Source organism: Balaenoptera acutorostrata, chromosome 3 (assembly GCF_949987535.1).
Source record: "Balaenoptera acutorostrata chromosome 3, mBalAcu1.1, whole genome shotgun sequence".
In the NCBI taxonomy this organism is placed as follows: Eukaryota; Metazoa; Chordata; class Mammalia; order Artiodactyla; family Balaenopteridae; genus Balaenoptera; species Balaenoptera acutorostrata.
This window is the reverse complement of record NC_080066.1, coordinates 83024259-83040359: the sequence shown is the minus strand read 5'-3', so window position 1 is coordinate 83040359 and position 16101 is coordinate 83024259. Positions and strand designations below refer to the sequence as shown.

The 16101-nt window shown below is 37.2% G+C and overlaps 1 protein-coding gene across 1 annotated transcript in view; it reads right to left on the bottom strand.

Annotated features, from left to right (window-relative positions):
- The window catches only part of WDR72 (WD repeat domain 72), a 202100-nt gene that overhangs the window by 150294 nt on the left and 35705 nt on the right, over positions 1–16101 (bottom strand). The window contains exons 10-13 of the mRNA XM_057544023.1: positions 15010–15154; positions 14130–14375; positions 12269–12489; positions 9120–9315 (exon numbers count right to left, since the gene is read on the bottom strand). Of these exons, the coding sequence (XP_057400006.1) occupies positions 9120–9315; positions 12269–12489; positions 14130–14375; positions 15010–15154 (808 nt within the window). The remainder of the gene's footprint in view (positions 1–9119; positions 9316–12268; positions 12490–14129; positions 14376–15009; positions 15155–16101) is intronic.

The window sequence follows — 16101 nt, the reverse complement described above, 5'->3', positions numbered from 1 at the left end:
TGTATTTCTGTGGTGTTGGTTGTAACTTCTCCTTTTTAATTTCTGATTTTATTGATTTTGGCCCTTTCTCTTTTTTCTTAATGATTCTTGCAAAACGTTTATCAATTTTGTTTATCTTTTCAGAGAATCAGCTTTTAGTTTCATTCATCTTTTCTTTTTTTTTAGTCTCTATTTTATTTATTTCTGCTCTGATCTCTATGATTTCTTTCCTTCTACTAACTTTGAGTTTTGTTTGTTGTTTCTCTACTTCCTTTAGGTGTAAGTTTAAGTTGTTTATTTGAGATTTTTCTTGTTTCCTGAGGTAAGCTTGTATGGCTATACTACCCTATTACAACTGCTTTTGCTGCATCTTATAGGTTTTGGATCAACATGTTTTCATTTTCGTTTGTCTCTAGGTATTTTTTACTTCCTCTCTGATTTCTTCAGTGATTCATTGGTTGTTTAGTAGCATATTATTTACAAAAGCTAAATATTTTTAAAATTTTTAATTAAATTCAACAAATATTTGTTAATTTCTTCCCATGTGTTGGGTGTTATGCTGGCTTCTGGGAATAGAACAGTGAACATGACAGACACAGGTCTTGCCCTTATGGTGTTTTAGGCTACTGAAGTATGAAATTTTAAGTATGAAATTATAAGTACATTGTGCTATGGGAACAAGTAACAAAACTCTCCACTACACTAACTTGCCCTCATCCCTGCCTTCAGCTAAGAGCTTAGAATACTTGTCAGTACATTTGGGCACTTTAGCATAATTCATATACCACATTCTTATATGTTGCCCTATATTTTTTCAAATTGTTTCAAAGGGATAAACTTTCAATGATTTTATTGGAAGGCCATATGTGATAATTCTAGTGTACCTCAGAGTGGTATGCCTTTCATCAGAATAAGAAATAACTGTTGAGCTCAACTAGAGTGGGGACAGGAGGTAAAGAGGGAGAAACAGTGAAACTTTCAGTATAAACTGGTATGGTAATATATGAAGGACTTATATAAGTAATAGTTAATGTTTATTCAGTGCTAACTGCCATTAAGAGATGGTGAGTCTTTGAGGAGTTAAAAGTTGACTGGGGATAATAAAGATTGGAAAGAGTAGAACAAGATTCAAACCCAGCAGTACGAATCTCAGGGCTCATGGTCATAACCCCTCTGGATTCTAATTTCTACGCAAGACACTGAACTTTGACAACTGTGCAACTATTCAGTAGCTAAACTGCAGACAAAGCTCATATGCACAAGTATGTACATAAACACTTGCATGCCCGTGCACACAATACTACGTGAATCAAAATCTCAAATTATAGTGTAGCTGTGATAACTAGGACCAAGGACAAAAAATATAAAGATTCAAAAAATAGGCAGTGAAACTAAAAATACACGTTGAGCAATAACATCAGTAATTATTATAATAAAGAAGAAAAGGTGATATAGGAAAAAAGCCTACCCTGTGCTTTAATGCATCCTATTTTTCTTTTCTAAAAACAATCATCCCAAGAGAGTTCCATCTATAATCTACCACAACAAAATAACTTGGCTTTGAGAAAATGACACACTGGAGAGACTACTGCCTGTCGGATGCTGCATACCCAAAACCTACCTTTAAAACGCATATAATGAAAGTCATACTCGGTTTGTGCTGACAAGGCAGTCGACACAACATAACTTTACCCCTATATCTACAAAGGGGTGACCTTGATGAGAAAACCAAGCAAAACTGCCCCTCAGAATGGTATAGTTGGTAACTAGTGGAATTTTAAATTTTTATTTTATACACTATATACTAAATATACTATTGGGTTGGCCAAAGCGTTCATTCAGATTTTTCTGTTACACCTTACGGAAAAATCAGAACTAACTTTTTGGCCAACCCAACATATACTGCAAAAGAAGAAAACCAACTAAAATTTGTGGACTGGAAAATTACTCCTCCAAGTAGTGACCTTGTGTGATATTTTGGCGTGGCAAAGTAGGAATTTAGACACATGATTCTATTCTCTTAGGGAAAATATGACTACATATATCTGGGAAACTGTGCCTTGCATATATCTATATAGACCTCACCCTAAACAATTAAAGCAAACTCAGATCTACAGTAGATTAAACACTGGATGTTTTCTAAAAATATGGCCTATAAACTATTAGTTGACAAACCTCATCTTATCTCTCTTAGTAGTTTTAGTTTTTAAATTTTCTTTTTTTCTTGTACTTTGAAACCACGGAAGAACAAATGCTTCATTTACATGGCATCATAGTAGATTGAATAATTTTATAGCTAACTGCTACTAATTTCACTAAGAAAAAGAAATTAAGAGAGAGGAAATTTAAACACCTGTGGTAAAAATAACTCCAAAATGTATTATCTTCTTCCTTACTTCCTTATTTTCATATTCATAGGCTTTGTTCCAATGGTCTGTTTATAAGATGGTTGTTTTAAAACTCAGAATGTGTTTTCCCACAGAAACCATGTCATAACCAGAGGCTGGATCCTCAGGCCACACTGCAGCAGTAAAGCTTCCTGCTCAAGGTCACACAGCTCACATTACCTGAGCAGACACAAGAAGACATGAACAAAAATAGATTCACATGGACTCTCAGTTCTACCCACTCATTGGCCTTGAACTCCAGGCCCCAAGCCGCTTCTGAGATTTTCTTAGGTCTAGAATCCTCCTTGTATATAATGCCTTTAAATATTCTTCCTGAAGCTAGTGCTGGGAAGGAGAAGGCCCAGCTCCCCAGCAGGAGCCACAGGAAGGGGCCTGGCAGCTGCCCATAACCTGTGCAAGCATATCTAAGAGCTTCCTGAACAAGGGAAACAATCTCAGCATTTTCTTTTTCTGGGTGACCGTCTTCCCCTGAGTACAGGCAAGACTGCCCTGAGCAGTGACACATAGTTTTGCCTATCCTCCCTTCCCGTCAGCTGTTGCTTCTGCTACCAGAGTGCCTGCCACTAACAGTCTCCCCACTTGCAATTTGCTGTATCTAATCTGTCATCTGAGAAATCTGATGACTAGGGCTGTTAGAACTGCATATAAATTGAGAGCCAGGTGCCGAGAGATAGCCAGAGACCCTCTCCTTCAGGGGAGCAATGGGGGGGGGGGGGTTCCTGGTAGCCATTTCTTTTCTTCTCAGAGCTTTTCTTATGTAATTCCCTGCTTGACAGTCTCAAAAAGCTGACCTCCATCTGCAGAAGGTGCTCCTGTTGTACGGTACAGTGAAGAACACACCAGAACGAAAGAGAGACACACATTCCAGTGCAAGTGCCCAACACTCAGCCTGGGGACCTTCGGATTAAAAAAATCTCTGTGCTCCATTTCCTCCTTTGCAAAATGGGTATAACCATAGAGAGTCAGTGAAGTATAATGAATTAAAATTACAAACTGCTTTAGAATGAGGTGTCAAAATAGTGATCTTTAAAAAGAATGACCGTCAGGCTTCCCTGGTGGCGCAGTGGTTAAGAATCCACCTGCCGGGCTTCCCTGGTGGCGCAGTGGTTGAGAATCTGCCTGCCAGTGCAGGGGACACAGGTTCGAGCCCTGGTCTGGGAAGATCCCACATGCCGCGGAGCAACTAGGCCCGTGAGCCACAATTACTGAGCCTGCGCGTCTGGAGCCTGTGCTCCGCAACAAGGGAGGCCACGATAGTGAGAGGCCCGCTCACCGCGATGAAGAGTGGCCCCCACTTGCCGCAACTAGAGAAAGCCCTCGCACAGAAACAAAGACCCAACGCAGCCATAAAATAAAAAATAAATAAATAAATTTTAAAAAAAATTAAAAAGAAACAGGTAAAGCAAAGCTCTCAAGAGAGTGCAAAAAAAGAATCCACCTGCCAATGCAGGGGACACAGGTTCAATCCCTGGTCCGGGAAGATCTCACATGCCACGGAGCAACTAAGCCCATGCACCACAACTACTGAGCCTGTGCTCTAGAGCCCGTGAGCCACAACTACTGAGCCCACATGCCACAACTACTGAAGCCCACGTGCCCAGAGCCCGTGCTCCACAACAAAGAGAAGCCACTGCAATGAGAAGCCCGCACACCTCAACGAAGCGTAGCCCCGCTTGCCACAACTAGAGAAAGCCCGCGTGCAGCAACAAAGACCCAACACAGCCAAAAATTAAATAAATAAAATAAATAAAGAGAAAAAACAAAAAAAACTACCCTCATTCTTAGGGGTCTATAAACTACTGCTGCAAGGCAAATCCAGCCTGTTGTCTGCTTTTGTAAGTAAAGTTTTATTGGAACAAAGCCTCACCCACTCCTTTATGTATTGTCAATGGCTTCTGTGCTACATACAAGGGCAGAGTTCAGTAGCTGCAATAGAGATCATATGGACCACAAAGCTGAAAATATTTACTCTCCGACCCTTTATAGAAAAAGTTTTTTTTGACCTATCTTATCAATAAATGTTTTATTTTCAAGCAAATAAGGCTTCATTTTTCCCACAAAAATGTTCAGTTGTTTAATATAGCATATTTCACAACACAGGCCATAAGCTTAACAGAAGACCTTCAATAATAATAACATTTATATTTAATAACACACAAGAAATTCATTATACAAGTTTTCTGCTATGTAAATCCATTGCTGTGAACAGAAAAGTCCTCAGAATTAATTTAAATTCAATTCTTAAAAGAAAAATGAACTCAGAGCAGAGATTTATTTCTGGTATGCATTTTAGGGGAAAAAATCAGTATTACATTATCCCTATTGTGTCTCATAGCAATGAGGGTGACAAAACTGACCAGAGTTGTCAGTGTCAAATATACTGTGGGAGCTCAAATATTAATCAAAATGACATCTCCAATTTTTTCCCTTCCTAATCAGGCCTAAACATCATGGGACATCTGGTAAATCAATAAGCAAAACTAGATGCCCTCATCACTCCCAACCTGGCAGCACTGCACTTTTAGCCAGAAGACAAGGGCCCCCACTGCTGCATAAATACTCCTCTGCTTTGATTGTTTGCTTCTCCCATGAGATGAGCATTCCCACCTATGATCCCAAACTTTACCCTGGTACATATCTGGCTATGCCACCTGTCACTGAAAAGATACACCTCAGACAATCTCAAGATAAGATAGGCATGGGGGTACGTGGCTCTAGAATATGCTTGTGCATTCTACCAAAGAGAATAAATAAATGAATAAATACATCTCATGAATAAAGTGAGAATAGGTTGTTGTAAAGTATTTGTGAATAACTAAAGTCTCATATCCCATCCTCCACACCTGGAGGAAGGTGGCACAGGGTCTGACCTATACCCCACCCCCCAACCTTCTGCCAAGGTGGGCTTTTGGTGCAGTTGAGAATTAATTACCTTTGGCTTTAATCCCCTTCCCCCTGCCTTTTATTTCTAGGTCTCTTGCCCCCAAATCCTTATCCCGCTGACACCTCCTATTTCTCTCTCTAGGAGCTCTGGAATTGCTCTAGTGCTGAAAGAGCTGATAAATGCCTGAGTGTCAGTTTATTCTCCTCCATGTATTTAGAGGAGGCAGAGGGCTGGAAAAATGGAGCAGAGAATAGGTCTGTTCAGACATGGAACCAAGTTTGAACCTTTTAGCAAAGCTAAAAGGAAAAAAAGAAGAAAAATTGGCTGGCGTAGAAAATACACAGACTTCTACACAAGGAAGTGAGGTATGCGCCTGTGAATTCCAGAAACCCTAAGGGAGACTTGGAAGAGAAAGCTAAGGGTCTACCTACAGTTGGGCAGCCGTGTTCTAAGAGCCACTGCAACCAGCCAATGGTAAGATGAACTCATTTGTACTCAGCCTACTGAAGTCCAAGAAAACTTGGGTTGGTTCATTTATTCATGTGCCAGGCATGTCAGTGAACAAGCATATTCTATACCCTCATAGACCTCTTTTCAGCCTAATTGTTTTGGTCTTAGCTGGCATTTTTTCTCCTAACTTTATGAAACTATAAATGGAAAGTCTTCCTGATCCTGGATTTTCCCACCTTTACAGAAAAAGGATAAAATAGATATCAAGTACAGCAAACATAATGGAAGTATCTTAGCCAGATGAAATACAGCTTGAGAAAGAAAAAGCAGTTCATTAAATTTTAAACAAAATTGGAATTGCTGAGGTTAAAGGCAACTCAAAACAAAGCCCATACCAGACACAGACTAAAAGGAACAACACAGACTTATTCAAAAGGAATGAGTGTGGTAAGGAGTTCAGTTGTCAGCCATCTCCAGAGCGTCATGGGGCTCAAATGAGATGATCAAGGGGAGGATGCTTTGAAAAAGTGAAGAGGCACATCACAAATGTGAAGGCAATGATACAATTATTGTTAACATTTTCACCAATTATAAGCTTAAGTTGAGTTATGGTTGTTTATAACCATAGATCACCAAGAGATAAAACAGCCTCATAGCTTCATTTGGAATATATATCCTATAAGTTAACTGGGCACTAAACATGTGCATATCGTTTTATATGGCCATTTTAAAACAAGCTTTTTTTTTTATAGGAAACAATATACATCACCAACTATAGGAGATTCCTGAGTTAAAGTATGGTGTGTCCATAATGGCCAATATGTCAATTATTGTCCATGTGACAACCCAGTCCATCCTTCCAATACCCTTCTATGTCCTGTTCTGTGCCCCTGGCTGATGCCTAGAACTGAATGTCCTTCTGACTTCCAGTTGGATTAAACTAATGAAGATGGTGACTGCAGAAGGAGAGAGAAGAGAATTTCTTCCAACTCTCTCTTTGTCTCAGTATTGTATTTCTGGTGGGAGCTGTTTCTCTTCCATGATCCCAAGGAGCATCCACTCCTCTTTGGCTTCAGCTTAACTGGGTTCCAGTACCACTATTTTCTTGTCTTTCACTTCAGCCCTAGAGGTGGTAAGAGCTTCCTGATACTGCTACTGTCTGGGTGATGGCCTCACTATCCACTCCTTGTCTGTTCCTTAATCCCTATCCACACCCCTATAAAGAGTCCTTTCCTTAAAGTCTCTTCATCTAACCCACCTGGTTTGACTTCAATTTCTGGCCAGGACTGTGACTGAAATATAATATAGACATCTATTTATCGACATAGAAAGATGTCTGACAGAAAGTAGATCAAAATATAAATAGCAGCTATCTTTAGGCAGTGGGATAGGATTATTTGGGGTTTTTTTATGTTTCTCTGTATTTTTCAACTGTTCTACATTTGATTATATATCTTGGGAGCATAAAAACAAATAATACAATTAAAATACGATGTGGGAATAAATATGGTTTCAAGAAGTACTAGTGGTTTGGCTTCCCTTCTTTACTGCCCACCCCATCAAGAACAGATAAATTAAAAGTTGCATAGCCTGAAAGGTGTCCTGGTGGGGCAACGGAACCATAAACACTTATGAGAGCCCAGATTTTTTTATTCTTGCTAGACTCCATTTTCTAGGAAAAAATATGTTTGATTAGCAAGTATTTACAATTTCACAATTAAAAACAATGCAGTTGCACTATATTTAAAATGGATAACCAACAGGGATGTATTGTGTAGCACAGGGAACTCTGCTCAATATTCTGTAACAATCCAATTGGGAAAAGAATTTGAAAAAGAATAGATACATGTATATGTATAACTGAATCACTTTGTTGTACACCTGAAACTAACACAATGTTGTTAATCAACTATATGCCAATATAAAATAAAAAGTTAAAATAAATAAATAAATACATGCTATCATAACCATTAAAAAGAATGCAGTTGCACACATTTATAAGTGTATGTGTTTTACAGATTCATATTTCACTAGCACAAATCAAGATTTTGCTGCATTTTTAAATAATATTAATAATAGTTAACTCTTACTAAAGACTTGGCATCTACAGGCTCTGTTTACAAGAATTGTAGGTATTTGTTAATTTAATCCTAATAGTAAGACAAGTATTATTACTCCTATTTCATAGGTGAGTAAATTGACATGCAGTGAAGCCAAGTTATTTGTCCAAGATCATACAGTTTTTGCTTGCAGGTCCTGGAGGCAAGTCCAGGCATTAGAACTTATTTGATCCATTATACTCAACCATCACTCAGGTTGATAGATTACCTAAGAATTCTAAACTCTCCTAATCTTGTGAATATGTGCAGAGAACAACGGGGAGGGGGGTCTCATATTGGTTCACCACTTACTAGTGTGTAACCTAGCACACTTAAAAATCAGAGCAACAAATTCCTCATGCATGCAATGCGGTATAATACCTCTTCTACCTACCCTAGAAGTTGTGATAATCTAATGGGAAATGAGCATGAAAGCCCATCAAAGCTGTAAAGCAAAGCACAAATATAAGGTGGTATTATCTTGCATCCTCCGTGTACCATCGTCATTAATACATGAAAGTCAAATGTAAAGAAAATAGCAATTATTTTGGTGAAGTATGGCTCTAAACTATAATATTATAAACTATCCAGTCTGTTCATAACACCCAGCATAAACCCACCACTGATTAATCAATACAAATCATGCAATGGTTTCAGTAAAATGTACTCTCCAGGGCACTCCCTTGACTCACATTCATTAATTACCTCGCTTTATTTGATTTGTTCCCAGCATTGGCCTAAAATGTGTTACTCTCAATCTTAAGTTATATAGTAAAACTTTTTTAAAAACTTAAAAGTTCAAACTATACATTCTCTATGCTCTGACATCAAAAGTTCAATGGAACCACTCAGTTTTCAGTTTCCCTGACTCAACATTTTGGAGTTTTGTAATTAATTATATTCCATTATTACTGATCAACAATTAGCTCAAAATGTTGCTGAGATGGTGAGTATGCTGAAGAAAGCAGAATTCAATGACTGAGACTAGTAGTAGGACACTAAATTTCTCTCTTGTTAATAATTAAAGTGGATAACTTATGTTTTTATTTATAGCTTCCAGAAATACCCGGCTCGTTCCTGCGCACTGCTCTGTCAGCTAATCGTAAGTGGGTTAGGATCTGACTTGGGCCGTTGTGTTTATTTTCCATACACACCTTCAAACGAAGCCATTAAATGCAGCCCAACCAAAGGTAAAAGCAAGTGAGGGCATCACCGTGTCTTTTCTGGAACTCTCCACCCAGCCAAATGCTTTGATGCATAAAGATATAAAGGATGAAAAGGGGTAAAATTTCAATTTACCTGTCTCAATTTCCCAGATGTAAACAGAGTCATCTGCACATCCAACAATTAGAAAGTTCTCGACGGGATGCCATTTTATCATCCTCACAGGGAAAAGGTGCTTTCGGGCGCTCAGGAGGCACCTCCTCTCCTCAAGGTGAAGGAGAGCCACAGAATGGTCACTGCACACACAGCAAATTACCTGATGACTTCGTAGCTATGAAAAAAAAAATGGCATTCTTTGTAAGCTAATAGTCAAATGCTTTCTTTAAAATTAAATCAGATTTTCCCCCCTAGTAATGTAAGTTTTTGTTAAAATCCCATTTACAAAATGACAGTTCTCCTTTCTCTAGCACCTCTCCACATAACACTGCACAGGGGAGCTTTACAAACCACGTAGATTTTAAATATAAAGACCTATTAGGAAGGTCAAAAGACACAAGTAAAGAGAATTCCAGGCCAGATCTACTTATAAGATAAATGAAGGACTTGATCATCACTCAGCAGATTCAGGCAGTGAGGCAGACATCAGAAATAATGCAGAATAAAATAACCCCCAGAACTAATTTGTTGCCACAAAGAGAAGCTATTTGTAGACACAAGCTTAGGCCCAAGGGTATCATGAGCTGATATCTTCCACTTAGAGCCTCAAAATGTGATTTGGTGCTGTTCCCAGAACTATACAGATTCTAATCCAAACAGGAAACTCAGTGTAGACACAATCTAAAAGAGGTAAGCATTAGATAGTTCCAACTGAATGTACAGCTTCAAAGACACGGGGACCAAAAATAGTCTCACAGGACAAAGATTCTTAAGATACTTTCAAGAACGTCAGCATGTGGTTACCTTCAGCATAGTTTAGGACAAAGACTATTCTTGCTGGGTACTGCTGACGCTCATCTAGGAGAGGTTTACAGGGCAGCTTTGTGCCTCACCACGAGGGCCATGCATTGATCAGCCCATCAGTGGGTATGGCTGGGGTGTGGTGAGAAGGGGCAGTGGGTAGTTCCTCTGCTATTTTTTTCTTTTCTAACCATTTTGCTTTGTCGATGCTCCTACTTTCACTAAGGCACCTAGCCAGACTTTCGTCTGCTATGTTAAAAGCATCAGCTAGGGGCTTCCCTGGTGGCGCAGTGGTTGAGAATCTGCCTGCTAATGCAGGGGACATGGGTTCGAGCCCTGGTCTGGGAAGATCCCACGTGCCACGGAGCAGCTGGGCCCGTGAGCCACAACTACTGAGCCTGCGCGTCTGGAGCCTGTGCCCCGCAACGGGAGGGGCCGCGATAGTGAAAGGCCCGCGCACCGCGATGAAGAGCGGTCCCCGTACCGCGATGAGGAGTGGCCCCCGCTTGCCGCAACTAGAGAAAGCCCTTGCACGAACCGGACCCAACACAGTCAAAAATAAATAAATAAATAAATAAATAAATAAATAAATAAATAAATAAATAAAGTAGCTATAAGAGCACCCAAGCCCTTACATAAAAAAAAAAAAAAAAAACCACCACCGTTTAAAAAAAAAAAAAAAAAAAAAGCATCAGCTAGGGTTCCTGAAGAATCTCCCAGTGCCCATCACTGACCTCTCTCTGTGGGGCATTGGGGAACTTGTTATTTTTCCTAATACTTTTAAAGGAGACTACAGAAATTCTGAGCGGGGGTGGGGGGAGGGGGGGCGGGAATCACAAAATGGCAGGTGTGATATATGGGGAGCCTGGACTTGTAGAATGGGGCACGGATGGCATTGCCGCCCAACTATTACCTCTTGGAGAACCTGCCTGACCCCCAGTTTCTAGAATAGACAGCTCAGTGTACTTCAGGAAACTCACACACACCTACAACACAAGAAAACACACATAACACGTGAACACAGATCCTATGGCCGGGAGTAGACATATACTAGAGACCCACACTTGGCCAATCAGATTCTCTTTTCTAGGCGTTTGAAGTTGTAAAGCTAAAAGAAGTCATAGGAAGAGGCAAGAAAATGGAGCAATCACAGAAATGCAGACCATTTTGGGGCAGTGGATTCAAAGAGTAACCTTCGTTTCTGAATTTAAGTTCCACTGTAGGTGCTTGCTCTAGTGCTTTGTCTTGGATGCCTAGGGATTGCCCCTTGTGCCCTTTCAATAAACTCCCTTTTTATCTGCCTTTGAATGTGTCCTGATCCTTGGAGTCAAATCATCTATGACTGAGGCAGAAGTAAAAGGGGTCAGGAGTGGAACTGACTTGGACTACGGTCCTGGGGCCGAGAGAAAAAAAAAATTTTTTTTGAAAAAGGGAGAACTTCAGGAATAAAAGATGTATCAAGGTATCCCAAATCACCACATAGTTTTGTTTTTTTTTTTTTTTTTTTCTGGGGGGAGGGGTCGCTTAACTTTGTTTTACTGTTTTGGTTAATCATTTCTGTTCCTGAAATACTGCTTTCATTTTTTCTTACTACAAAAATACAGTACAAGTTTCCTCTGATTTTACTTTGGAACTGATTTTTCATGACATTACTATGGAGAAATAATTTTAGTCAATCAACTAACTTATAAACTCAGAAAACTCAAAACTTGGCTGTTCATATTTTATCAAAGATATCAGTTTTATGAAAGCTGAATTTAAGCTGACATTGCATGAGAAAATTATACCTGAAAGTATTTCCTTTGCTCAGCACAAGGTAGATGCTCGTAAATTTGTTAAAGCTCATCATTTGTTAAATAAATGAAAGAGTAAACAAAAATTTATTTAAGAAAAAGAAAGTGTAACTATCATTATTATTATTAAATTGTTGAAGGCAAAAGTTAATTTTAATTTACAGTTCCTACATATTTATTTTTCCATTGAGTGTCCATTACTTTTATTTAAAAAGAAAATTCCATTAAAAATTAAGATGTAGAACTAGGAAAAAAAAAAGAACAAACGTATAAGTACTTAAAGAGAATTAACTGACTTTTGTAATTGATGAGACCTTTGCTTTAGAACCAAATTATCTCTATAAGCTGTAAAAATAATAAAATGCATAAAACATAAGAAAGGAATTCATAAAAATCACCCAGTTGTATTATGGTTTTTTTTTTTCTTTTCTGTGGAAATATGGGTTATTTTTCCTTATGTTTTTTAAACATTCTGAAATGTTATATGTATAACTTAAATTTATGTGTTATGTTTCACTCTTTATCTTAACTTACTTTGAAATTCTCTGGTGACATCAAAAGACTCATTACTAAACCAGCTTGCAAAAAGAATTTATGCAAAATTTCTTCAGTAAAGATATCCCACAAGATGACCCATGAGTCCTGGTCCCCAGATACCAGCCAACTTTGGTCTAATTTTGAAGAGAGACCATGTGGATAAAGCAAGGAAGTAACACTGTGGTGATGGCCTTTGAGAACTTTCTGAGGAAGGGAACCTGGAAAACAACCAAACACCAAATAATAAAAAAGAGTTATTTTTGTTCAAGAAATAGTCCTGAGATTTTCTTTTATAAATTTTTAATATAAGGAAACTACATATAATTAAAGGTAGGCAGTTGACTAAGAAAATTAATGAACAACCCTTGGATTCTCTCAAAAAGCAAGTGCCTCATTATAAGCCAGGTCATGCTTTTGATGGAGCACTGAATCTGGTTGTTCAAAGTCTATTAATTCTTTAAGGATGTTAGCAAGTTACCAATTCCAGTGCCATGAAATAGCAAACTCTGTTCTAAAAGAGTGAACAATTTATACATTGTGTCTCTACAAAATATTAATTAATATTAATTCAGATGCTAAAAATCAAATGTAGGTTTCTGCTTGTTTTCAGGATAAGATAAATCAGCCTAGATAAAATATGCTAAGGTCTTAAGCTTTTTTACTAACTTTTAACAGCAGCCATTGAGATGTAAAGTGGTATATTACCTTTCCTCGCTTTATTGCTACTCACTCCTCTATTTCAGCCAATCACTGAATCGCTGAAAAGTTAGAACATTTAGTAAGTAGCCAAAGTAAGCTGAGAACAGCAATAGGCAATGTAACAAGTTTTGGTTGTTTTTTTTTTAATTGATATTTGGTCTGTCAGGACCTTGTAGTCTAATAGGGTCCATACAATGAAAAGTGGTATACAAATTTACCTACACAGCCCCAAATCTCAATCACCTCCTATATTTCTTTGCTTTACATAAGACAACTTACTGCATAATGGTCTTTATTTAAGAGATTTTTGCTGTTGCAATGCACAAAGATATATAAGAACACATATACATTTCATTACCAAAAAAATTAAAAATTAAAACAGGAAGGTACCACTTTCTCCTGATTGATTGGCAAATATTAAAAAATTGAATAGCACAGTAAGTTGACTAAGGCTGGGGGGAAAAGGCATTCTCATACATCTGTGTTAGTGGACACACATGTATATTGATGTACTTTGGAGAACATTTTAAGATATATTTTCAAAATTAAAAATACACATAAAGGTTGCTCTAGTAATTCTACTCCGGAAAATTAATACTATACATATACCTACATATATGTGCAAAGATAGTTAATTCTGCGTTGTCTATAGTAGCCAAAGATGAGAAAAAACTTGAATACCCATCATAGGAGATTTTTAAAATTAGAATTCAATCATTATTAATCATTTAAAATGAAGTCATAAAATGAAGTCATAAAGTCCAAAATATTTTATTAAGATTTAAGGACATTTTAGTAAAGTGTGTAGAATGTGGTTCTATTTTTATAATATAATTAAAAGAATGTACACTGTTCTTTTGTTATATGCTTATATATGCATAGGACATTTCAAAAAGTGTATAAAGAAACTTACTAGTACTTGCCCTTGGTGATCTTCTTGGAAGATCAAAGAAGGAGAGAAATGTATTTCTCATTGTATAACCTTCTGTTTGACTTTAAAAAAAACCTATATGTGGGTTTTACTTTAACATTAAAACATGCACAAATTTATTAGCAAATGCCTGCAATTTTCTTAAGCTTCAGAAATCTTCTTAGTATAGCTTATTAAAGTTGAAGCTTAGGTAAATTAAATAAATAGGGTCAAATAAAATTCAATGACCTTTTAGTAAAGAACCGCCTTCTAGAAGTCCTGCTTTGGCAGCATTCAAAGCCTGTGTAATGAAAATTGTCCCATCTTCACAGCCACATATTAGTTTATCAAGACTTGGAACATACTCTGATGAAGTGACAACCGCAATTCCATTCTCATCTCTAAACCCAGAGAAGTAGTCAATAATACTTTGTGACATGGTATGATGCTTATCAAAATTATCTTGAAGGGTCCAGGTGGTAGTTATTGGTATCTCTAAAAGGAAAACACACAAAAAGGGAAAATTTGGTTTATAAATTCATCATAGATATAGAAAATATTATCAAGGCACCATACCTTGGGGAACATAGAGACTCTTTTGCCATCCTAACAGTATGCTATAGGCAGAAAAGTTCTTCTGCCATCCATTGCTTTCACTCCAAATGCTATTTTATTGATTCTTTCTCCCTCAAGGAGCCTCGGAAGAATAGATGTGTATTAGTGCATTCATTTTAGACTTAAGTCAACTGAAAAGAACGGAGAAACTCTTTCGAATAGAGAAATTGGTTGAAAAGGGGTACAGGATATGGACATGACGAATTCAAAAATATGAATGTGGTCTGTCAGTCTATCCTATATTCATATTGCCAACATTCGTTTCAAGTCAATAAAACATCATTCATGTTGAGTTGATGTTAATTTGAATTATACTTGTTGCATTGTTGTATAAGATCTATAAGCATCATGTTTATACCTACTTTTATGTTAGCATCTAATGCATAGTGGTACATGAGAACTTTTTCTTGTTTATTGACTCATATTACTCAACTTAAAAAAAACAACAACAACACTGAGTTAATTATAAAGTAGTTCTCAGAAGACATGTGATTAGACATTGAAATTGTCTTACCTTTAGGAGAACCATCAGACTTGGATACAGGAACATCAGGGATGTGCCACAACGTAATTCTTCCTGAGACCTCTCCAGAGAAAAGTACCTTATAAAAAGGCTCTTTCCTTTCATTCATGTAGCCCATAACAAAGGGAAGGCTCTGGTCCAAAGAAAAAAGTTAGCATTTATGTAGAAAAAAATCTCTTTAAAAATAATCTATATAATGGCAGCCACTGTTTTTAAATGAAGGAACAAGACTTCATAGATGAACTAAATTCTTTCCATTTATTTCCCACTGTTTAAAAATTTTCAAGTAAATTAAGTGAAATAGTCCTCTTACTCAAAACAAAAAAAGTTTTTATGAAATAAGAAGCAAAGTCATCAGCTAGATTTCAGAGAGTTAATAAGAATAGCTAACATTTATTGAACATGTTCAGTGTATGTATTACATATTACTGTTAGGGTCGTTGCATGTATTCAGTTAAGTAGTCCTCACAATAATCCTGTAAAGTTGGTACTATCATTGTCTTCATTTTACAGATGAATAATCTGAGAGGGAAGAGGTTAATTTATCTAAGGTGATATAGATGACAGTGGGCTTTTGAGTCCAGTAATTCTGACTCAAGAGCCCACGTCTTGATGACAGTGCTCTACTGTCCACTGAGGAGGTCTGATTTCTTTATGATCCCTTCAGTTCCAATTGTCAGTTAAAATAGCAACAACTAATATTTGTGTGGTAATTTTGTGGTATTATTATGCTTTCTACTTTCTTTTGACCATTTTTCAGATTTAACATACTTGATTTCAAACTTCCCAAAAGGCCACAAAGAAAAATGAATTCATAACTTATATAGATAGATATATACTAGTAAAAATAAATGTATAAGTTATAATTAACATAAATATATTTATATATATATAAAGATATAGTTTTGTTGAGGCACAGTATGAATATTGGGTACCAGAGCTCTTAAAGATACACTTTCACTAGTGAATGGGTCCAGAATCTCCCTAGTACCTCAGTGCAGTGTAGAGGTTCTTTGGGCAGACCTGTATATAGAGATTACACACAAGGGATCAAAATGATTAAGTGATTAGAAAAACAAAAAC